This window comes from Trachypithecus francoisi, unplaced genomic scaffold, assembly GCF_009764315.1.
Source record: "Trachypithecus francoisi isolate TF-2019V2 unplaced genomic scaffold, Tfra_2.0 Lachesis_group0, whole genome shotgun sequence".
Lineage (NCBI taxonomy): Eukaryota > Metazoa > Chordata > Mammalia > Primates > Cercopithecidae > Trachypithecus > Trachypithecus francoisi.
The window spans coordinates 67,489,841-67,512,054 of NW_022681453.1; the positions used below are offsets into that span (position 1 = coordinate 67,489,841).

At 40.2% G+C, this 22,214-nt stretch overlaps 1 protein-coding gene across 2 annotated transcripts in view; it reads left to right on the plus strand.

The window, feature by feature from the left end:
• POLQ (DNA polymerase theta) overlaps positions 1-22,214 on the plus strand; it is a 109,636-nt gene that overhangs the window by 15,070 nt on the left and 72,352 nt on the right. For both annotated transcript variants that reach the window (XM_033211084.1, XM_033211085.1), the window contains 6 exons: positions 2,495-2,642; positions 9,871-10,017; positions 11,957-12,169; positions 19,655-19,797; positions 21,381-21,585; positions 21,917-22,059. In XM_033211084.1, the coding sequence (XP_033066975.1) occupies positions 2,495-2,642; positions 9,871-10,017; positions 11,957-12,169; positions 19,655-19,797; positions 21,381-21,585; positions 21,917-22,059 (999 nt within the window). The remainder of the gene's footprint in view (positions 1-2,494; positions 2,643-9,870; positions 10,018-11,956; positions 12,170-19,654; positions 19,798-21,380; positions 21,586-21,916; positions 22,060-22,214) is intronic.

A 22,214-nucleotide genomic window follows, 5' to 3' on the forward strand; every position in this document is an offset into this window, starting at 1 on the left:
TAGCTAAGGGTCATTTTAGAATTGGGAATAGGACTAAATTTATGTGTTTCACGAACTATCTAGGTACGCATTTGTAACTTCTGCATGCTTGGTGTGGAATCTTTGCTCTGTGCCCCATATTTCGCCTGGCTATGCCTTGGTTACTTCAATACATTTATGTGTGAACACATTCATTTGCTTTCCTGTTAATTTTTTTTCTTCTTTTACTATGTCTGTGCCTCCACCCTTTTGAACCACCTATACTTCTTACCTGGATTACTGAAATATTTCCTAATTGTTCTCTCTGCTTCTGACCTTGTCTCTTTCAGTCTATGCTTACATCAGGAGCTAGTGATCTTTTTTTTTTTTTTTTTTTTGAGACGGAGTCTGGCTCTGTCGCCCAGGCTGTGGCCGGATCTCAGCTCACTGCAATCTCCGCCTCCCAGGTTTACGCCATTTTCCTGCCTCAGCCTCCTGAGTAGCTGGGACTACAGGCGCCCGCCACCTCGCCCGGCTAGTTTTTTTTTTTGTATTTTTTAGTAGAGACGGGGTTTCACCGTGTTAGCCAGGATGGTCTCAATCTCCTGACCTTGTGATCCGCCCGTCTCGGCCTCCCAAAGTGCTGGGATTACAGGCTTGAGCCACCGCGCCCGGCCAGGAGCTAGTGATCTATTTAAAACAAACATCAGATCATGTTATCCTTCTTCTCGGAAACTTGCAGTGGCTTTCTGTTTCATTTAGAATAAAAGCCAGTGTCTTCATAGTAGTCTGTAAGGTCCTACATGATCTATACCCCCCGCCCCTCTTAGTGTTCTGGCTCTATCTACTATGTTCCCTCTCACTTCCTTCACACTAGCCTCTGCTGTTTTTTAATATACCATGAATTTCCCGCCTCAGGTTCTCTTTTTCTAGAATGCTTTCCCCTTAGGGGCATCAGTGTGATCAGTGTGGTTTACTCTTTCACCTTTGGACTTTTACTCAAATGTCACTGTCTTAGACCTTCCCTGGCCAACTTGTCTAAATTATAATGTTCTCCCTCACATGGTCTCTATTTCTTTTCCCTTAGCACTTTTCAAAACCAAACATATTATGTGTTTTTTTGTTTTTGTTTTTGTTTTTTTTTGAGATGGAGTTTTGCTCTTGTTGCTCAGGCTGGAGTGCAATGGCATGATCTCAGCTCACTGCAACCTCCGCCTCCCAGGTTCAAGCGATTCTTCTGCCTCAGCCTCCCTACTAGTTGGGATTACAGGCATGTGCCACCACACCCAGCTAATTTTGTATTTTTAGTAGAGACGGGGCTTCTCCATGTAGGTCAGGCTGGTCTCGAGCTCCCGACCTCAGGCCTTGGCCTCGCAAAGTGCTGGGATTACAGGAGTGAGCCACTGTGCCCGGCCCCTTATGTGTTTTACTTACCTCGTTTTTGTTATTATCTATCTCTTCCTACTGGAGTAGAAATGTTATGAGGGTAGAGCTTTTTTTCTGCTTTGTTCGCAGCTCCATCCCCAGTACCTAGAACAATATTTGACATCTAGTAAATATTCGTTTAATGAGTGAATAAATGGATGCATTAATCCAGTTTTTAATACATACATTGAGATATTTCCAGTATGGAGAACTTGCAGGGCTACCACAGGGTATTCACACGTGCCCTTTTGTTTGTTTGAAATGTGTTACCTTTCATTGAGATAATGTTTCCCCACCTTCACATCTCAGCTAAATTGCTTTCTCAGGACAATTTTTCTTTCAGATCTTTCTGTCAAATATGAGACCTCAAAACACTGTAAAACTCTCTTTTAATGGTATATATTATTATTGCATTTTATATTTATTTAGTACAGATGCTCTTAGACTTATGATGGGGTTATATCCTGATAAACTCATTGTAAGTTGAAAATGCATTTAATACATTTAACCTACCGAATATCATAGCTTAGCCTAGCCTACCTTAAATGTTCTCCAGAACATTTACATTAGCCTGCAGTTGGGCAAAATCATCTAGCACAAAGCCTGTTTTATAATAAAGTGTTTAATATCTTATAATTTAATGAATACTGTGCTGAGAGTGAAAAATAGAAGAGTTGTATGGGCACCCAAAGTATGGTTTCTATTGAAGGCATACTGCTTTTGCACCATTGTAAAATAAAAAAAATCATAAAGTCCAACCATTTTAAGTTGGGGACATCTGTATTTTAATGTGTCTCTTGGTGAGACTATAAACCCCTTGACTATTAGGATCTTGACTTTCTTTTTACTCAATATTGTATTTCCATTGGCTGAGGATTGGAGCTCAGTTAATATTAGTTGAATGAATAGTAACTATTTCTTTCACCTTTCATCATTAGGAGCTTATTTTTTCTTCTTTTTTTTCCTTTCTTTTGTTATTGACTTTGTAACTGATTTTTATTATGCTATCAAGAAGAAAAAGCTTCCCCAGAAAGGAAAATGAGTGCTTTTAAACGGATGTGAGAATCTTTTGAAAGTACCACTAAAGTGGTTATGTATCTTTCTTTTTTAGGGAGATGAGGACCATGTTGTTAGTTTATGTTATGAGACGATTCGTGATAACCATTCAGTATTACTTTTTTGTCCATCAAAGACATGGTGTGAGAAGCTGGCAGATATCATTGCTCGAGAGTTTTATAATCTACATCATCAAACTGAGGGTGAGTTATGGATGGAAAGGAAAGCCTTCATGCTTAGTACATTTGCTTGAAAGTAACAGTAGTGATTATATTAGCAAAAACGTGGCTTTTGTTAATCATTGCCACTGCCTGCCCACTAGGTGGTACCGTTTTTACCAAACTGTGCTTTTGTGATTCTAATCATATTCCATCCCTAGTATAGACTATGTATACGCACACAAGCTTAGACTAATCAGCTTTAGATTTTTAGAATACTGGATATATGCTGCAGTTCTTTATCAGGGATCCATGGGCTTTAAGACTTTGATCTTTGGAGCCCCTAAATTGGATGCAAAACTTCACATGTAGACATTTCTTTGGGGAAAGTAACCATATCTTCTTTATATTTCCAAGGGAAAGTGTAACTCTGAAAAAAATCATACACATATGAGTATATATGTATAAGTTGACCTTGAACGACGTGGGTTTGAATTGTGTGCGTTCATTTATATGTGGATTTCTGTCAGTACATAATATATTAGAAAATGTTTTGGTGATTTGTGTTAATTTGAAGAAACTGACAAGCTATGTAGCCTAGAAACATGAAAACATTAAAGAACAAAAAGAAAAAGATATGTCATGTAGCCTAAAACATATGTAGATGCTAGTCTATTTTATCACATACTACTTTAAAATATACACAAATCGATTATTTATTTATTTATTTATTATTTTTTGAGACAGAGTCTTGCACCCGTTGCTTAGGCTGAAATGCAATGGCACGGTCTCGGCTCACTGCAACCTGTGCCTCCTGGGTTCAAGTGATTCTCCCGTCTCAGCCTCCCCGGTAGCTGGAATTACAGGCACCTGCCATCATGCCCTGCTAATTTTTGTAGAGACCTGGTTTCACCAAGCCAGGATGGTCTTGAACTCCTGATCTCAAGTGATCCACCTGCCTTGGCCTCCCAAAGTGCTGGGTTTACAGGCGTAAGCCACTGTGCCTGGCCCAAATCTTTTATTAAAAATTAAAATTTCTGCCAGGCACGGTGGCTCACACCTGTAATCCTAGCACTTTGAGAGGCTGAGGAGGGTGGATCACCTGAGGTCAGGAGTTCGAGACCAGCCTGGCTAACATAGTGAAACCCCGTTTCTACAAAAAATACAAAAAATTAGCTGGGTGTGGTGGTGCACACCTGTAATCCCAGCTACTCAAGAGGCTGAGGTGGGAGAATCGCTTGAACCCAGGAGGCGGAAGTTGCAGTGAGCCAAGATCGTGCCATTGCACTCCAGCATGGGCAACAAGAGCAAAACTCCATCTCAAAAAAAAAAAAAAAAATTAAAATTTCCAGCCCAGCCAACATGGTGAAACCCCATCTCTACTAAATACAAAAATTAGCTGGGTGTGATGGTGGGCACCTGTAATCCTAGCTACATGGGAGGCTGAGGCAGGAGAATCACTTGAACCTGGGAGGTGGAGGTTGCAGTAAGCCGAGATCACGCCGCTTTACTCTAGCCTGGATGACAGAGTGAGACCCTCTCTCAAATAAATAAATAAATATTTATCAAAACTTGTGCACACAGACACAGACGCCATTCACAGTCAAGAAGATATGGCACCATTCACAGTTAAGAAGAGTGTAAACAAATGTAAGGAGGCAGTGTTAAATCATAACTGCATAAAGTTAACCATAATATATGCTGTACTACTGTAATAATTTTATAGCTACCTCCTGCTGCTGTTGCAGTAAGCTCACGTATTGTGAGTATCCACTTAAAATATGTGACGCTTATCATCTTCATATGAGCAGTTTGTCTCTCATAATTTGCATATTGTAGTAAAAAGTAATTTATCTTGTTTCTCATGTACTTTTCATCATATTTAGTGCAGTACTGTAAACCTTGTCTAATACTATGGGACCAATCTGAAGTGCCACTAGTGATGCCGGAAGTGTTCCCAAGAAGCAGAGAAAAGTTGTGGCATTCTAAGAAAAAATTGAATTGCTTGCTATGTACCATAAGTTGAGGTCTGCAGATGCATTTATTATTTTAAGACAAATGAATTGAGCTCAAGTACTACTGTAAAAAAAGAAGGAAATTTATGAAGCTATTGCTGCAGCTTTGCACATTTTGTGAAATACTTTGTCATCTGATTTTGAAAATGCAGTTTTATGTGGCTGCAGGATCACTATATGAAAGGCACACCTGCTGGGTGAGGTGGCTTACGTCGATAATCCCAGCACTTTGGAAGGCCAAGGCAGGAGGATCACTTGTGTCCAGGAGTTCAAGACCAGCATGGGCTACATAGTGAGATCTTAGCTCTACAAAAGTTAAAAAGTTACGCCGGGCACGGTGGTTCACGCCTGTAATCCCAGCACTTTGGGAGGATGAAGTGGGCAGATCACCTGAGGTCAGGAGTTTGAGACCAGCCTGGATAACATAGTGAAACCCCGTCTCTACTAAAAAATACAAAAATTAGCCAGGCGTGGTGGTGCACGCCTATAGTCCCAGCCACTTGGGAGGCTGAGGCAGGAGAATTGCTTGAACCTGGGAGGAAGAGGTTGCAGTGAGCCGAGATTGTGCCAGTGCACTCCAGCCTGGGCGACAGAACGAGACTCCATCTCAAAAAAAAAAAGAAAAGAAAAAGGTAGCCAGGTGTGGTGGTGTTTGCCTGTAGTTCCAGCTACTTGGGAGGCTGAGGTGGGAGGATTGTTTGAACCTGGGAGGTAAAGGGTGCAGTCAGCCATGATCATGCCATTGTGCTCAGCTCAGTCTGGGTGGCAGAGTGAGACCCTGTCGCCACAGATGCACACACACACGCATGCACACGTGCACGTGCACACACACACACAAAAAAAAGAAACGCATACCTATAGACTACTATGATTTGAGAAAAAGTGAAGTCCATATGGCAACTTAAAGCAAAGGGATCTAAAGCTGGAGAATTTAATGCCAGCAAAAGATGGTTGGATCGTTTTAGAGGTTTATATGTGGATTTTTTTCAATACATAATGGACAATTTTTTGGTGATTTGTATTAATTTGAAAAAGTGTCAAGATAACAGGAGATGCAAGACCAAGAGGCTGCAGATGAGTTCCAAGATACCATTAAGAAAATTTTTGAGGAGAAAGGATATCTGCCTGAACAGATTTTTAATGCAGATGAAAGTGCCCTATTCTGGGGGGAAAAGAAAAGCCACAAAGAACCCATTTATCAGTAAGGAAGAGAAGAAAGCACCAGGATTTAAAGCAGGAAGGGATAGGCTAACTCTTGTGCAAATGCAGTTGGGTTTATGATCAGGACTACGCATATCTATAAGACAGCTAATCCCCAAGCCTTAGAGGGAATAGATAAACACTGGTTGCCAGTCTTTTGGTTGTACAAGAAGGACTGGAGAGTGAGAACCCTTTCTCTGGATTGGTTTCATCGATGCTTTGTCTCTGAAGTCAGGAAATACATTGCCAGTAAGGGACTGCCTTTTAACTTTCTTTTGATATTAAACAATGCCCCGGGCCATCCAGAACCTCTTGAGTTCAACAGTTAAGGCATCAAAGTGATCTACTTACCCCCAAACACAGCATCTCTAATTTAGTCTCTAGATCAAGGGGTCATGAGGATGTTTAAAGCTCATTATGCACGGTACTCTACGGAAAGGACTGTCAACATTATGGAAGAGAACCCCAATAGAACATTGTGAAAGTCTTGAAGGATTATTTCATTGAAGATGCCATTGTTGTTATAGGGAAAGCTGTGAAAGCCAGCACGGCCAAAATGATAAATTCCTCCTGGAGAAAACTGTCCACATATTGCACATGACTTCACATAGGATTTATGACAGAGCCAATGAATGAAATCATGAAAGAGATTGTGAAAATGGCAAAAAAAAAAAAAAAATGGTGGAGGTAAAGGGTTTCAAGATATGGATCTTGGAGAAATTCAAGAGCTAGTAGACACCATACCAGAGGAATTAACAGAAGATGACGTGAAGAAAATGAGTGCTTCCAAACAAGTGCCAGATGATGAGTAAGAAGACATAGAAGAAGCAGTGCCAGAAAACAAGTTGACATTAGACAGTTTGGCAGAAGGATTCCCATTATTCAAGACTGCTTCTGACTTTTTTTATGGCATGGACCCTCCTATGATATAGGCACTGAAACGACAGCAAATGGCGAAAGGATTGGTACCGTATATAAAAATTTTTAGATAATAAAAAAGCAAAAACAGGCAGAAATTACAATGTATTTACGCAAAGTTACACCAAGTGGGCCTGCCTCTACTGCCACCACTTCTGCCTCTGCCACCCCGAGACAGCAAGATGAACCCGTCTCCTCTTTCTCCTTCTTCAGCCTACTCAAGGTAAAGATGATGAAGATAAAGACCTTTATGATGATTTATTACTGAATAGTAAATGTATTTTCTCTTTCTTGTTTTCTTTTTTTGTTGTTGCTTTTTCTGAGACGGAGTCTCGCTCTGTGGCCCAGGCTGGCCTGCAGTGGCGCCATCTCGGCTCACTGCAAGCTCCGCCTCCCGGGTTCAGGCCATTCTCCTGCCTCAGCCTCCCGAGTAGCTGGAACTACAGGCGCCCACCGCCACACCTGGCTAATTTTTTGTATTTTTAGTAGAGAGGGGTTTCACCGTGTTAGCCAGGATGGTCTCTATCTCCTGACCTTGTGATCCGCCTGCCTCGGCCTCCCAAAGTGCTGGGATTACAGGTGTGAGCCACCGCCTATCAGTAGTTAAATTTTGGAGAAGTCCAGTTGTGTGCAGATTTTTGACTGGGGGTTTCTTTGTTTCTAACTCCTGTGTTGTTTAACAGTCAACTTGTGTGTGTGTGTGTGTGTGTGTGTGTGTGTATTTATACACATATATACACACACATGCATGTATATACAAATCTATTTTAAAATCAGCTTTGAGGTATTATAAGAAAATGTACCAATTTTTTATATATATGATAAATTTTAACAAATGTATACATCTGTTTAACCATACTATATTCAACATCTAGAACATTTTCATTACCCTAAAATATTCTTTTTTCTTTTGCTGTCTCTTCCCTCTATCCCAGACTTAGGCAACTGTTGATTTCTGCTTGCTGTCACTTTAGATTACTTGTGCTTTTCTAAAAATTTCACGTAAATGAAGTCATACAGTATGTATGTGTCTTTTGTATCTAGCTTCTTTCACTCAGCCTGGTGTGGTTGATGTTCACCCAGGTTGTTAATTTATCAGTTTGTTCCTTTTTTGTTGCCAAATGGTGATCTAGTATATACTAATGGCTATAATCATTAGTATATATTTTTACTGTTGCCTCACTATTTTTACTAGTCTGTGGTGCTTTGGAGTCCAAGACAAATACAAGGAAGACAGGGACCAGTTCTAGTCACAGAATATTAGATATTTTATTAATTAATTATACTAGTGGCATCATGAAGATAAGTGATGGAAATCTCAAGCCTAGCTCTAACAAGTAAACTTTGCTTGAAGTTTATATTGGCTAGGCTGTTGTCTAACAGTGTATTATCTCTTCCAGTTTCCCCTTTATTGGTACTTTCTATACCAGGTTAGCTTATTTCCTTACATTTTACCATGGCCATTTATAATCCTTAATAACCAGAATCATCATCATTTTCTTTTCTTGAGATTTTGTCATCTTGGTTTGCAGCAGTAGTTCCCAAATGCTAGTGCTTGGACTGGAGTCTATGATGAGATTTTTATCAGAAAAATAAAGACAAGGCAGTATATTATTTATAAAGCTGCAGTTTACATTCTGAAATTATTCCTAGTCATTTTTTAATGTTAAATGTCTTTTTTGAAATAAAAATATTGATAGATAAGGTTTTAAAAAATTAATTGCCCTCAGCAAAATAAAACATTGGCAACTTTCTGTGAATTCTTAAAATTTTAAGTAAAGTTTACCTAAAAATTTAAAAATGTATGAAATATAAGATATATATTTAAGTATATATATATTTGATTATTTTCAACTGACACATAATAATTCTAGAACATACATTTATTTCTTTTCTTTTCTTTTTTTTTTTTTTTGAGACAGGATCTTGCTGTGTTGTCCAGGATGGAATGCAGTGGCATGATCTCAGCTCACTGTAATCTCTACCTCATGGGCTCAAGTGATCCTCCCACTTTAGCCTCCCAAGTAGCTGGGTCTATAGGTGCATGCCACCATGCCTGGCTAATTTTTTTTGTGTTTTTTTTTAGAGATGGGATTTTGCCACATTTCCCAGGCTGGTTTCAAACTCCTGGATTCAAGTGATCTGCCCACTTTGGCCTCCCAAAGTTCTGGGGTTACAGGTGTCAGCCACCATGCCCAGCCATATAATTACCTTTTATGAAAAGTTTTGCAAGTTCAAAAATCCGAAAGTCTGGACAATTTTTAAAGACATCATATAAGTATGTAAAACTTTTACTGCATATAAGAAAGTTAAGACTGGGTGGTGGCTCATGCCTGTAATCTCAGCACTTTGGAGGCCAAGGTGGGAGAATTGCTTAAGCCCAAGAGTTTGAGACCTGCCTGGGCAACATAAGGAGACCTTATCTCTACAAGTGACAAAAAAAATACTAGCTGGGCATAGTGGCACGTGTGTCTGGTCCTAACTAACCAGGAGACTGAGGTGGGAGGATTGCTTGAGCCCAGGAGGTTGAGGCTGCCGTGAGCAGTGATTGTGCCACTGTACTCCAGCCTGGGTGACAGAGTGAGATCCTGTCTCAAAAAAAATTAAGCTCTTACTGGGGGAGAAGACAAAAAAACAGAGAGTGGTATGTAATTAACTACCAGATTAATGCCAAAGAGGCAAGAATAATTTGACGCGAAGTAGGCTTTTTCTTGACAGGATTGGTGAAACCCTCTGATACCCCAACTACTGGTTGGTGGTACACACCTTGAGCAAGCGTTTTGATTTTGGGGCTTTGAGTGGTAATCAGTATCTGTAATACTCTACTTCCCCAGCAGGTTCCTTTGATCCTCTCCTGTGGGTCTTACCCTTATACAGTTTCCTAAACTTTGGCGCACATTGGAATTGCCTGGGGAGATTTAAAAATTCTTCATGTCCAGGTCACACCCCACACCAATTATATAACAATGTCCAGGATTAAGAACCAGGCATCAGTATTCTTAAAAGATTTCCAGGGGATTATAGTATGCAGCAGTTTCAGAACCATTCTCCTGCTATTTAGTTCTATTATGATTTAGACAGATACCACTTAAAGGAGCGGGAGCTAGAAGCAAATGGTGTTGATAATTTTCTTGTGACAGGATTAGTGAAACCTTCTGAATGCCCACCAGTAATTCTAGAACAAAAAGAACTCCTGGAAGTGATGGATCAGTTAAGACGTTTGCCTTCAGGACTGGACTCTGTATTACAGAAAACTGTACCATGGGGTGTAGCATTTCATCATGCAGGTATTTCATATTTATAATCTGTTATTAAGAAACCTCCAAAATTCCTCATACTGTCTTAACTTTTATATTTGTGTATATTTATTTCTTGTTAAACACACTTGTTATCCTTAGATTTCTTTTTAAGAAATTGTGTGGGCTGGGCGTAGTGGCTCACTCCTGTAATCCCAGCACTTTGGGAGGCCAAAGCAAGTGGATCACCTGAGGTCAGGAGTTCAAGACCAGCCTGGCCAACATGGCAAAACCCTGTCCCTACTAAAAATACAAAAATCAGCCGGGCGTTGTGGCACGCACCTGTAATTCCAGCTTCTTGGGAGGCTGAGGCCGGCAGAATTGCTTGAACCCAGGAGGTGGAGGTTACAGTGAGCCGAGATCGTGCCACTGTACTCCACCCTGGGCGACTAAGCAAAATTGTGTGATAGATTGAACAAGAGTAAAACAAACATGTTTCAGTTTACTTATTTGTAGATAGTAGTCTCCCCTTGTTCACTGAAGCTATGTTCCAAGACCCCCAGTAGATATCTGAACCCATGCATAGTACCAGCCTCACATATATGATGTTTTTTCATAGCATGTTAAAACTTTTAAATGTATTTGAAATGCGTGTGTGTGAGGGGGTATATATATTTATATATATGGTATATAGTAGTCCTTCTTTGTGGAGACTATGTTCCAAGATCCTCAGTGGATGCCTGAAACCACAGGTAGTACCAAATCCTCTATATACTATGTTCTTTCCTATATAGTGACATTATATAGTGCAGGTAGTGTATATAGCATGGATACACTGAATAAAGGGATAATTCATGTCCTGGGTGGTAGGGCATGCAATTTAAAACTTATGAATTGCTTATTTCTGGAATTTTCCTCTTTATATTTTTGACTTTGGGTAACTAAAACTGTGGAAAGCAATACCACAGATGGGGGAAACTACTATATATACACACACAAAATTTACATTGTATGTAATTTATGATGCATACTAAAAAAGTGAACACCTGTGTACCCACCACTTAATTTTAAAATTAGAACCCCAGACCTTTAAATTTTTTAATAAAATTGAAAATGAGCCAGATAAGTATATATTCTATACGCTGTTTTTCATTTACTCATGTTTTTATTCATCATGTATTTAATGTCGGAAGTATATCTGACCGATGTGATGCACAGGCCCTGAAGATATCTTGATGAATAAGGCATATCACTATCCACAAGGAGTTCATTATCTAGAACAGTGATTAGCAAGTTATAGTCTGCTGGTCAAGTCTAGCCTACCATCTGTTTTTGTAAATAAAGTTTTATTGGAACACAGTCATGCCCATTTGTTCTGTTGCTGCTTTCACGTCACAGTGGCAGGGTTGAATAGTTACAGCAGAGACCTGCTATTCCACAGGAACAGGAAAAGTTTGTGGACCCCTGGTCTGGAAAATAAGATAGAGGTATACTAGGGGCAGCAGATTCTACTCTTTTTTTGTTATTGTTGTTGTTTTGTGAGACTGAGTCTCGCTCTCTTGCCCAGGCTGGAGTGCAGTGATGTGATCTCGGCTCATTGCAAACTCTGCCTCCCAGGTTCAAGTGATTCTCCTGCCTCAGCCTCCTGACTAGCTGGGATTACAGGTGCCCACGACCATACACAGCTAATTTTTGTATTTTTAGTACAGGTGGGGTTTCACCATGTTGGCCAGGCTGGTCTCGAACTCCTGACCTCAGGCAATCCACCTGCCTTAGCCTCCCAAAGTCCTGGGATTACAGGCATGAGCCATTGCGCCTGGCCAGATTATACTGTTAAAGAGGTAGACTGTGATGACTCCTTTGTCAACAGTCATAACAATAGTTTCAAAAATCTTTAGAGGCTTGATGCAGACTCAAATCCATTTGTAAGTGGTCACGTATAATATTTTCATTATATATCAATAAATATATAAAAACCTCCTTTTTTTAGGTCTTACTTTAGAGGAGAGGGATATTATTGAAGGAGCCTTTCGTCAAGGTCTCATTCGGGTCTTGGCGGCGACTTCTACTCTTTCTTCTGGGGTGAATTTACCTGCACGTCGTGTGATTATTCGAACCCCTATTTTTGGTGGTCGACCTTTAGATATTCTTACTTATAAGCAGATGGCTGGTCGTGCTGGCAGGAAAGGAGTGGACACAGTAGGTAAGTGAGTTTGAATTTAATTGTAGCAGCATTGCTGAAGGACAGTGTCTACTTGAAATTTGACTAGTGCCTGGCAACCTGTTTTTCATCATGCTGTATTTCTTTATTATCCAGTGCACTCATGTCATCATTTTGGATTCACTTAATATTTATAGTGAGTAAGAGTTATAATTTTCATATATATATATCATTAACTGCTGATTTTCTACAAATGTTGAATTAAGGTTTTCTTTTGTATTGTATACCATAAAATGATTTAGTATTATGTAAATCAAGATGGCTTATTATTACTTAGCTGGAATATGATTTTTAATTTCTAAGTATAGTCTACTCTTTAGCACTAATTAATTTTCACAGATGTTAGTTCAACTTAGGTGACTGGTCTCAGAAATCAGACAAGGATGCTGGGATGCACCTTCACACTTCGGGAATAGGAACTTGACATCCCATCTTTTTTCTTGAAATCGGTGCTGGCTCTGAAAAAACACCTTTTCATTTTCTTACCTTGTACCAGCAAGTTATGATTTTTTTTTTTTTTTTTTTACCAGCAATCCAAACAAAAGTTTTGTCTTAAGCAGTGAGGAAGAGGTTTGTTTGAATTAAATGTCAAAATGGCAGCACACTTTATTTCTAATGTGCTGTATCGTTATATGTGTAACTAAATCATTATCAGCCATCTAACATTGAAGAACCTTGGGAGGAACATTCCCTGCCACTTTCCACTCTAGGACATAATTGTTATCTTTCTACTCTAGGACATAATTGATTCCAATATTTTATTAGATATGTCAAAACAAAACAAAACAAAACAAAACAGGCAAACAGTTCTGTGGCTACTGAAGAGAAATCAGGAAATCCAGAATACGGAAAGTGGATAGGAAATGGATATTCTAGGCAGAGGAAGCTAGGTAGTACACTGAAGAAGTAACTTTTAGAATAAACTGACTTGTCACATGAAGTCCCCAAATATGTCAGTTCTCATGATTCATGGATTCCATATTTGAATTTTCCACCTTAACAGAATTTATTCAGAATCCTGAAATAATACCTCTGGGGCTTTGGCAGACATATGCAGATCTGCAAAAAATTTGAATCTTTCCAAGCACACTTTCCCTGCTGCGGTTGAACAAGCCAAAGCTCCGCGTTCTTGTTTCAGCTCTTATACTGTGAGCAAGCTTCTTTTTAATGGGCTAGTTAGTGCCACGTTTTTCATATTTTTGTGCTTTTAGTTGGTGATTTTGCTGTTTCACATGACCCACAAGCAAAGTACTGAAATGCTATCTAATGTTCCCTAGTGCATTAAGGCTGTGATGTGCCTTATGGAGAAAATATGTGATCAGTTTTCTCTAGGCATGAATTACAATGCTGTTTACTGGAGCTCAATGTAAACAACTGTATACATTAAATAAGATGTCTTTAAACAGAAACATGCATAAAACAAGGTTTTGTATTGATTAAGTGATGAAAATGTTTTTACTAGAGGCTTGCAGGAACCTAATCATCTATTTTCCTTGGCAGCAAGGGTTCAGTATTCTCTGTTCATGGCAAGTTTATAGAACATGACTACCACAAATAGCAAAAATTGACCATAATTTATCGGTAACTGGATTAGTTAGAATATAAATTCACTGCTATAACAAAAACCAATACAACAGGTGTTTAACAAGATAGACATTAATTTCTTTCTCATATAACAGTAAAATTGTATTCTGTAATTGATGTAACTGTAATTTAGGCCTTATATGACGGCTGTAGTGTGTCGGGGACTTAGTCTTCTATTTTGTTTTAACATTTTCGGCAATATAGTTTCTATCCTCGGTATAAGAGTCCAGTCTCTCTCATCACATCTGCATTTCAGCCATCAGGAAGGGGAGAGAAGGAAGCAAAGAAGCCACTGCTCAGAAGTTGCACATAGTATTTCTCTTCACATACAGTGGGCCAGAACTTTCACATGGCTACATTTCCCAACTTTCACATGGTTATATTCCCCAAGAGAGGCTGGGAAATATAATCTTTAGCTTGGGTGGCCATGTGCTCAACTAATACTTAAGAAGACGTGAATGGCTATTGGAACAGCTTTCAGTCTCAGCCCCAATAATAAATGACTCATTTACAATCCCTGAAGGGCATTGGTCTGCCTTTCTTTTAAGCCCTGAAAATTTTGATGATTAAAAAACAACAACAACAACTTCCAATTTGTTGGATTTTTCCTACAGCTGACATCAGAGAAGTTTATCCTGTGTTTCTCTTACTTTACCTACAAAATATGCAGATTATATGTATATGCTTAGAAAGAGTTGGGGGAAGAGAGTGAGATTCTTCCTTCCCATTCCTATTTGCCTACCTCTGCCCATCCTCAATTCTCAGTGGACTCAGACCTCTGGGGAATGGAGTATAAGTCCATTTTACACAGATAATCGTCTCTCAGGGACAGAGGGTCTCTTAGTTAATGTAGAAGATAAGGAGAAATAAGAAATAAGATGAGTTCTTATTTGCCTTGTTATGTTCTTAGCTTATATATATTATGGGAAAGAACAATTGGAAGGTTAGTGCCCTGGGCTAATTATCAAGCCTTAAATCAGATAACATTCAAACAGAACTAAAATATACGTAATAAGTTCATTTCTGAGGTCTTAAAGACTTCCAAGCTTTTGACCTTGTGTATCATTGTATTTCAGGATGTCATATGACTTGCTCATAACTTCAAGCTAATCAAGAATATAGGAATATAGTGTTTTATATTCACTATGGAGATTTAAATACTTGGTCATGCTTTTTGTATTGTGTAGCATCATTGGAAATTCTGTGCATTTTATAAGTGATATTCCTGGACAGCACATGGTGTTTTATTTAGATGACACTTCAGTCATTCCATAGACGACTTAGAATCTTCCAGCGTAGGAAGATAGTGCTTTGTGCCAAAATAGCAATTTGCAGGTTCAGCAGTCAGTAATAAATTATTTGATTCTAAATAATTTCACCTTCCCTCTTGTGATGTGGATGAGTCCTCCCCAGACAGGTGGTTGCAGGAACCTGTACATATATGCTGATGTTCATCTGGACATTTCATAAACCTTGCCCATTCAGAAAAAGCACAGTTTGTTTTGTTGAAGAATCAAAGCCCCAAAAGACCTTTAAATAGGCCAAAGTGGCTTGTGTATCTTGCTGCTAATGCTAGTTGATTGTTTTCTTTCTTAAGCTGAGCTGTTTTGTAGCCATTGCAAAAGCCAGGTGTTATATTCATGTGATTTTAAAAAATTGGATATTGACAAATTATAACTATATATTTATGAGGCACAGAGTGATGCTATCTGTATACAATGCAAAATGATGGAATTAAGCCAATTAACATATCACCCCCAAATACTTATCATTTATTCTTCCTGTCTAACTGAAACGTTGTACTCTTTGACCATCTTCTCATCCCTCCAACTCCCTAATCTCTCTCTCTTCTGCTTGATTAAGCCTGCTGCTAAAGCTTTGATTGCATTTTTCAGTTCAATCATTGTATTCTTCATCTCTAAGATTTCTCTTTCTTTTTTATTGTTTCTATTTCTTTGTCAAAATTCTTGTTTTGTTTGTATATTGTTTTCCAAATTTTATTTGATTTTTTATCCATATATCTTTGTAGTTCGTTGGACTTTCTTAGGAGAATTATTCTGGATTCTTTCTCATTTCACAGATCTTCATTTCTTTAGGGTTCATTGTTGGAACTTTGTTAGTTTCTTTTGAAGGTATCTTGGCTTCCTGGTTCTTTGTAATCTGTGTTCTTGTGTTGGTATCTGCGCATTTGAGGAGACAGCTGTCTCTTTGGCTTTTATAGGTGTTCTTTGACAGGGATAGAACTTCAGTTGTCTAGCCTTTGATTCTGAATAGGCCAACTGATAGCAGCCCTGAGCAGGCAAAGCTTGCTTTTGGCTTCTCTAGATAGTTGGGCTGCTGCCTTTGCTCTGAGTTTGGGTGGCACTGCTGGCTGGGTTCTGCTGTCAGGTGAACCCACTAGCTGAGCTCTACAATCAGGCAGAGTTGCTCATTTGGCACTGCAGTCACCTCTTGGCTGGGCCCCAGAGTGTGTTCCTTGGCCAGGTGGTACCCCTCTTTGAGATCTGCACTTGGACAGTATTGCAGGCTGGGCCCTGAGGTTAGGTGGAGTTGCTATTCTGGACCAGTGGACCAGCTGCTATGCTCAGTGGAAATGCATGATTGAGCATGGTGGCTCATGCCTGTATCCCAGTGACTTGGGAGGCTGAGATGGGAGGATCACTTGAGCCCAGGAGTTTGAGGCTTCAGTGAGTTATGATCATGTCACTGCACTCCAATGTGAGCAACAGAGATCCCGCCTCTAAAAATAAAATAAAATAAATGCATATCTGAGGTTTGCCTCCCTGCCTAAGTGGGGACTTGGAATGGGCTTTGAGACTGAACTGAGGGCTGTTTAAACTTCCACCCATGGCAGAACTAGTCCCTGCACTTTGCAAAAATACACTATGATAGGCATCTTCCACCTGGGGCAGGTCCTTGAGGCTGAGCTGAGCACTGTTTAAAACCCCAGGTTTGGCAGAACTAGCCCCTGCTCCTTTCCAAAATGCACTGTGATGGTCATCTCCCTTCCTGGGCAGGGCCCTCATGAGGTTTGACGCTGGGCCTGGAGGCTGGCCATCTAAAGATTCAAGCCAGGTAGAATTTCCTACCACATCTGGAAGTGATCAGTTTGGCTTTGTGATGGGCTACACTGTTAGCTGGTACCTCTGATTTGCACCACCACTGGCAGGTACACAGAGCTACCACCAAGATCTGCATGCTGGTTGCCATGAGCTCTGCCTCCTTGCTTTGCTTCTGCCTGACCCCAGGTGATCTAGCCGTGCTGTTACCCAGCGTGTTCTCTGTGAGGTGAGACTAGAGTTGGCTTCTTGGGAAACCTCTTGAAATGCTAGGGAAGCTATATGTTCTCTGGTTCTCTTTTCCCAATGCAGAAGCTATGAGCTCTGGGGATTCCTTTCTATGTGGTACTATGCTGACTTAGGGGAGTGGAAGGGATGATGAGGTCAAAGTGAGATAGTTTCTCTTACTAGATCTTGCAATTTTTATTCGGTTTTGTGGTCCATGCATAAGTTTCAGACTTTTTCCCAAGGTTTGGGTTTTTTTTTTTTTTTGGTTATTGTTGTTTGTTTTTTTTTTAGACACGGAATTTTGCTCTTGTTGCCCAGGCTGCAGTGCAATGGTGCAATCTCGGTTCACTGCGATCTCCACCTCCTGGGTTCAAGCGATTCTATTGCCTCAGCCTCTCAAGTAGCTGAGATTATAGGAATGTGCCATCATGCCTGGCTAATTTTGTATTTTTAGTAGAGGTGGGGTTTCACCATGTTGGTTAGGCTGGTCTTGAACTGCTGACCTCAGGTGATCCGCCCACCTTGGCCTCCCATAGTGCTGGGATTATAGGCATGAGCCACCACGCCTGGCCCCCCCGCCTTTTGTTTTTGAGGTGAAGTTTCACTCTTGTTGCCCAGGCTGGAGTGCAGTGGTGCAATCTTGGCTCATTGCAATCTCTACCTCAAGGGCTCAAGCGATTCTCCTGCCTCAGCATTCCAAGTAGCTGAGATTACAGGAATGGGCCATCACGCCTGGCTAATTTTGTATTTTTAGTAGAGATGGGGTTTCGCCATGTTGGTTAGGCTGGTCTCGAACTCCTGACCTAGGTGATCCACCCTCCTCAGCCTCCCAAAATGCTGGGATTACAGGAATAAGCTACTGGGCCTGGCAGTTTTGGGGTTTTCACAAGGGTATTCTTGTCTGCAGATAGAAGCTAGTTGAAGCTTCTGGGGAGGGGGCAGTAAAATCTCCTAAACTACCATCTTGCTGACATCTAGCTTTTTCTTTTCTTTTTTTTTTTTTTGAGATGGAGTCTCTCTCTCTCATCAGACTGGAGTATAGTGGTGCGATCTCGGCTCACTGCAACCTCTGCCTCCCGGGTTCAAGCGATTCTTCTGCCTCAGCCTCCCGAGTAACTGGGAGTACAGGCGCGTGCCACCACGCCCAGCTAATTTTTATATTTTTAGTAGGGGCGGGGTTTCACCATGTTGGCCAGGCTGGTCTTGATCTCTTGATCTCGTGATCCACCTACCTCAGCCTCCCAAAGTGCTGGGATTACAGGTGTGAGCCACTGTGCCTGGCTGTTTTGTTTTTTTAATGGTGCCTATCTTTGTAATCATTTCTGGGATAAATAGCCAGTGATCATCGAGTTTATAATCCCTTTACTTTATCCTATTTTGATTCTCAGTTTGGCAGTTGGGAAGGATAATCTGTACCTTCTCTTTATCGGGGGTGGTAAAGATATTCCAGCATTGTGCCAGTTTTATTTTTATTAAGAAAAAAAAAGGATTCTTCATTTGTGTTTTTGAACCTCTTACCTGTTTTCTTTCCCACAGTATTGGATTCATTTTTGAAGAAAAATTATGATTCTCTCTAGTCATAGTTGTTGCAATGATAGTTTGTTCAAATCGTATAGTTGTATACAGCTTTAACATATAAGCGCTCTCATGTATTTTTGTTCATTTGGTTGTCACAATAAAGCATTCAGAGTAGTAAATGTTGTAATATTTCCTAATTTTGGGTATCTACAAGTATTTTTGAATTTATTTTATCATATAACTGGTAACAATTTACATTTGCATTTTACTTTATAGGTTTGAAAGTACCTCTATTAATTACTTCATTATTCAATAATAATGGTTAATCCTGTAGGGGAAGAAAAAGACTTTTCCTCTACTTTCTTGGGTTCTGCAGTTGGGACCTGCTGATTACATTAACAGACAGATTAACAGGAGACAAGGCATTTGCACTTTATTTGATGCTAATATTTTAATTTTTATGTACATGGAAGCCTTTATAGAAAAGGATTGAAGACCTGAGAAACTGTTAAACCTAGGGTCTTATATAACATTTTAACAATGGACAGTAAATTGTGGAGAAGTGACAAGAAAAAGGAAAAGGTATCTGGGCTTTTAGGGGCAACAAATAGTGAGAAGGTAAATATGTGGGGGAAACTGATGGAAGATAGAAGTTATTTTAGTAGGTAGAGTTTGTTTGTGCAGACCCATCTCAGTGCTGATCTGTCTCCAGTGATAAGTAAGGGTTGTTGTGTTGTATGGGAGAGGGGAGGGAAAACATCATCACAAAGGGAAAAATGTATTCTTGCTTTTAGGCAGGTAGGGAGAGGATAGAGGGCAAAGAGTTCTTTCTGTGTTTGCTGCCTCCCAAAGGCCTTCAGCTCAAAATAATCCTTATGCCAAAGTGGCATAGTTTGGAATAGCATATTCTGATCCCCTTGTGTCCAAAGTTCAAGAAAATAGCCATAATTATATTACCATAACAACCACTATCATCTCTTGTCTCCTTTTAAGCAAAGTAAATCAACTTAAAATCTCTTTAGCAGATATCTTATGGAACTATATTGGGATTTTGCAAATGCATATCTTTTGGTTATAGGCGAGAGTATCTTAATTTGTAAGAACTCTGAGAAATCAAAAGGGATAGCTCTCCTTCAGGGTTCTCTAAAGCCTGTTCGCAGTTGTCTGCAAAGACGAGAAGGAGAAGAAGTAACTGCCAGCATGATACGAGCTATTCTGGAGGTAAGAGAGAGTTTGATAAATTACCATTTGCTCTTTTATGCCTAAATTAAAGTGGTAAAATATTAGTATATGAAACTCTTAGGTTTATTTCTTTTTTAAATTTATTTTTGGGACAGAATCTTACTCTGTCACCCAGGCTGGAGTGCAATGGCATGATCTCAGCTCACTGCAACCTCCGCCTCCTGGGTTCAAGCAATTCTCCTGCCCCAGCCTCCCAAGTAGCTGGGATTACAGGCACACACCACCATCCCCGGCTAATTTTTGTACTTTTAATAGAGACAGGATTTCACCATGTTGCCCAGGCTGGTCTTGAACCAGCCTTTAGGTGATCTGCCCACTTTTGCCTCCGAAAGTGCTGGGATTACAGGTATGAGCCACTGTGCCTGGTGCTTTATGTTTTTTTTTTTTTTTTTTGAGGTGGAGTCTCACTCTGTTGCCAGGCTGGAGTGCAGTGGTGCCATCTCAGCTCACTGCAACCTCTGGCTCCTGGTTCAAGGGATCCTCGTGCCTCAGCCTCCTGGGTAGCTGGGACTATAGGTGCCTGCCACCACACCCAGCTAATTTTTGTATTTTTAGTAGAGATGGGGTTTCACCATGTTGGCCATGCTGGTCTTGAACCAGCCTTCAGGTGATCTGCCCACCTTGGCCTCCCAAAGTGCTGGGATTACAGGTGTGAGCCACTGTGCCTGGTGCTTTATTTTTTTTATTTATTTATTTTTTGGGATGGTGTCTTTCTCTGTTGCCAGGCTGGAGTGCAGTGGCGCCATCTCATCTCACTGCAACCTCTGGCTCCTGGGTTCAAGGGATTCTCGTGCCTCAGCCTCCTGAGTAGCTGGGACTACAGGTGCCTGCCACCACACCCAGCTAATTTTTGTATTTTTGGTAGAGGCGGGGTTTCGCCATGTTGGCCAGGCTGGTCTCAATCTCCTGACCTTCTGATCTGCCCACCTTAGCCTCCCAAAGTGCTGGGATTACAGGCGTGAGCCACCATGCCTGGCCCATTTATTTTTCTTTATAAGAAAATGTTTTATCTACTTTAAGGAGAACTTTTCTGTTGTCATCAGGTGTTATCAACAGTTACAGTGAGTGGTGATGGGAAAGTTAATAAAGAATCTCTACATTAAGATTCTAAGAACATTCTAAAAAATGAGAATGAAATAGCTTTCTTTGTTTTATATTCAGAGGGCTTGCATGTTTTGTTTTATTTATTTATTATTTATTTATTTATTTGAGATGGAGTCTTGCTCTGTCTCCCAGACTGGAGTGCAGTGGTGCAATCTCGGCTCACTGCAAGCTCCGCCTCCTGGGTTCACGCCATTCTCCTGCCTCAGCCTCCCGAGTTGCTGGGACTACAGGCGTCCGCCACCACGCCTGGCTAATTTTTTGTATTTTTAGTAGAGACAGGATTTCACCATGTTAACCAGGATGGTCTGGATCTCCTGACCTCGTGATCTGCCCACCTTGGCCTCCCAAAGTGTTGGGATTACAGGCGTGAGCCACTGCTCCCGGTGGCTTGCTTGTTTTATTAAAAACAGAAATTTCTGTAACAGAAATTACAGAAATTTTCAAATATCTTCTTTCAGATAATAGTTGGTGGAGTGGCAAGTACATCACAAGATATGCATACTTATGCTGCCTGCACATTTTTGGCTGCAAGTATGAAAGAAGGGAAGCAAGGAATTCAGAAAAATCAAGAGTCTGTTCAGCTTGGAGCGATTGAGGCCTGCGTGATGTGGCTGCTAGAAAATGAATTCATCCAGAGTACAGAAGCCAGTGATGGAACAGAAGGTAAGTGTGACTTCTCAGTTGCAGTTTACTCACTTTTTCATCTTTAGTGAGGGTTTATGACTGCTCAGTAAATGGAAATTGTCTTTTCATGTAGTATAAAAGGAACTTGATATTTTGAGCAGCATATCAACTCATTTTTAGTAAATCAGTATTGTATTTAGCAACTTCAGACCATTATTATAGAGCCTGCTCATACATTTTCATGCACTGGATAAGGTACTATTTGTAAAATTTGTCAGCCGGGAGGGTTAGCTTTGGAATACAGAAAGACAGTATTTTGTTTTATTTTGAGTGTTTGTTCCTCTGTTTCCTCACCCTAACCCTAAACCAGGAAAGGTGTATCATCCAACACATCTTGGTTCGGCTACTCTTTCTTCTTCACTTTCTCCAGCTGATACTTTAGATATTTTTGCTGACCTGCAAAGAGCAATGAAGGGTTTTGTTTTAGAGAATGATCTTCATATTCTCTATCTGGTAAGTTCTGTTTTAATGATTATATTTGTGAAAATAGGGAGAAAAAATAGATACGTAATTCTGAACATCAATGATACCCTGACAGAACATCTTGTCTGTTTTCCATCTGTAGGTTAGTACTGGTGAGAATAGAGAAAAGGCAAGAGGAGAATTGT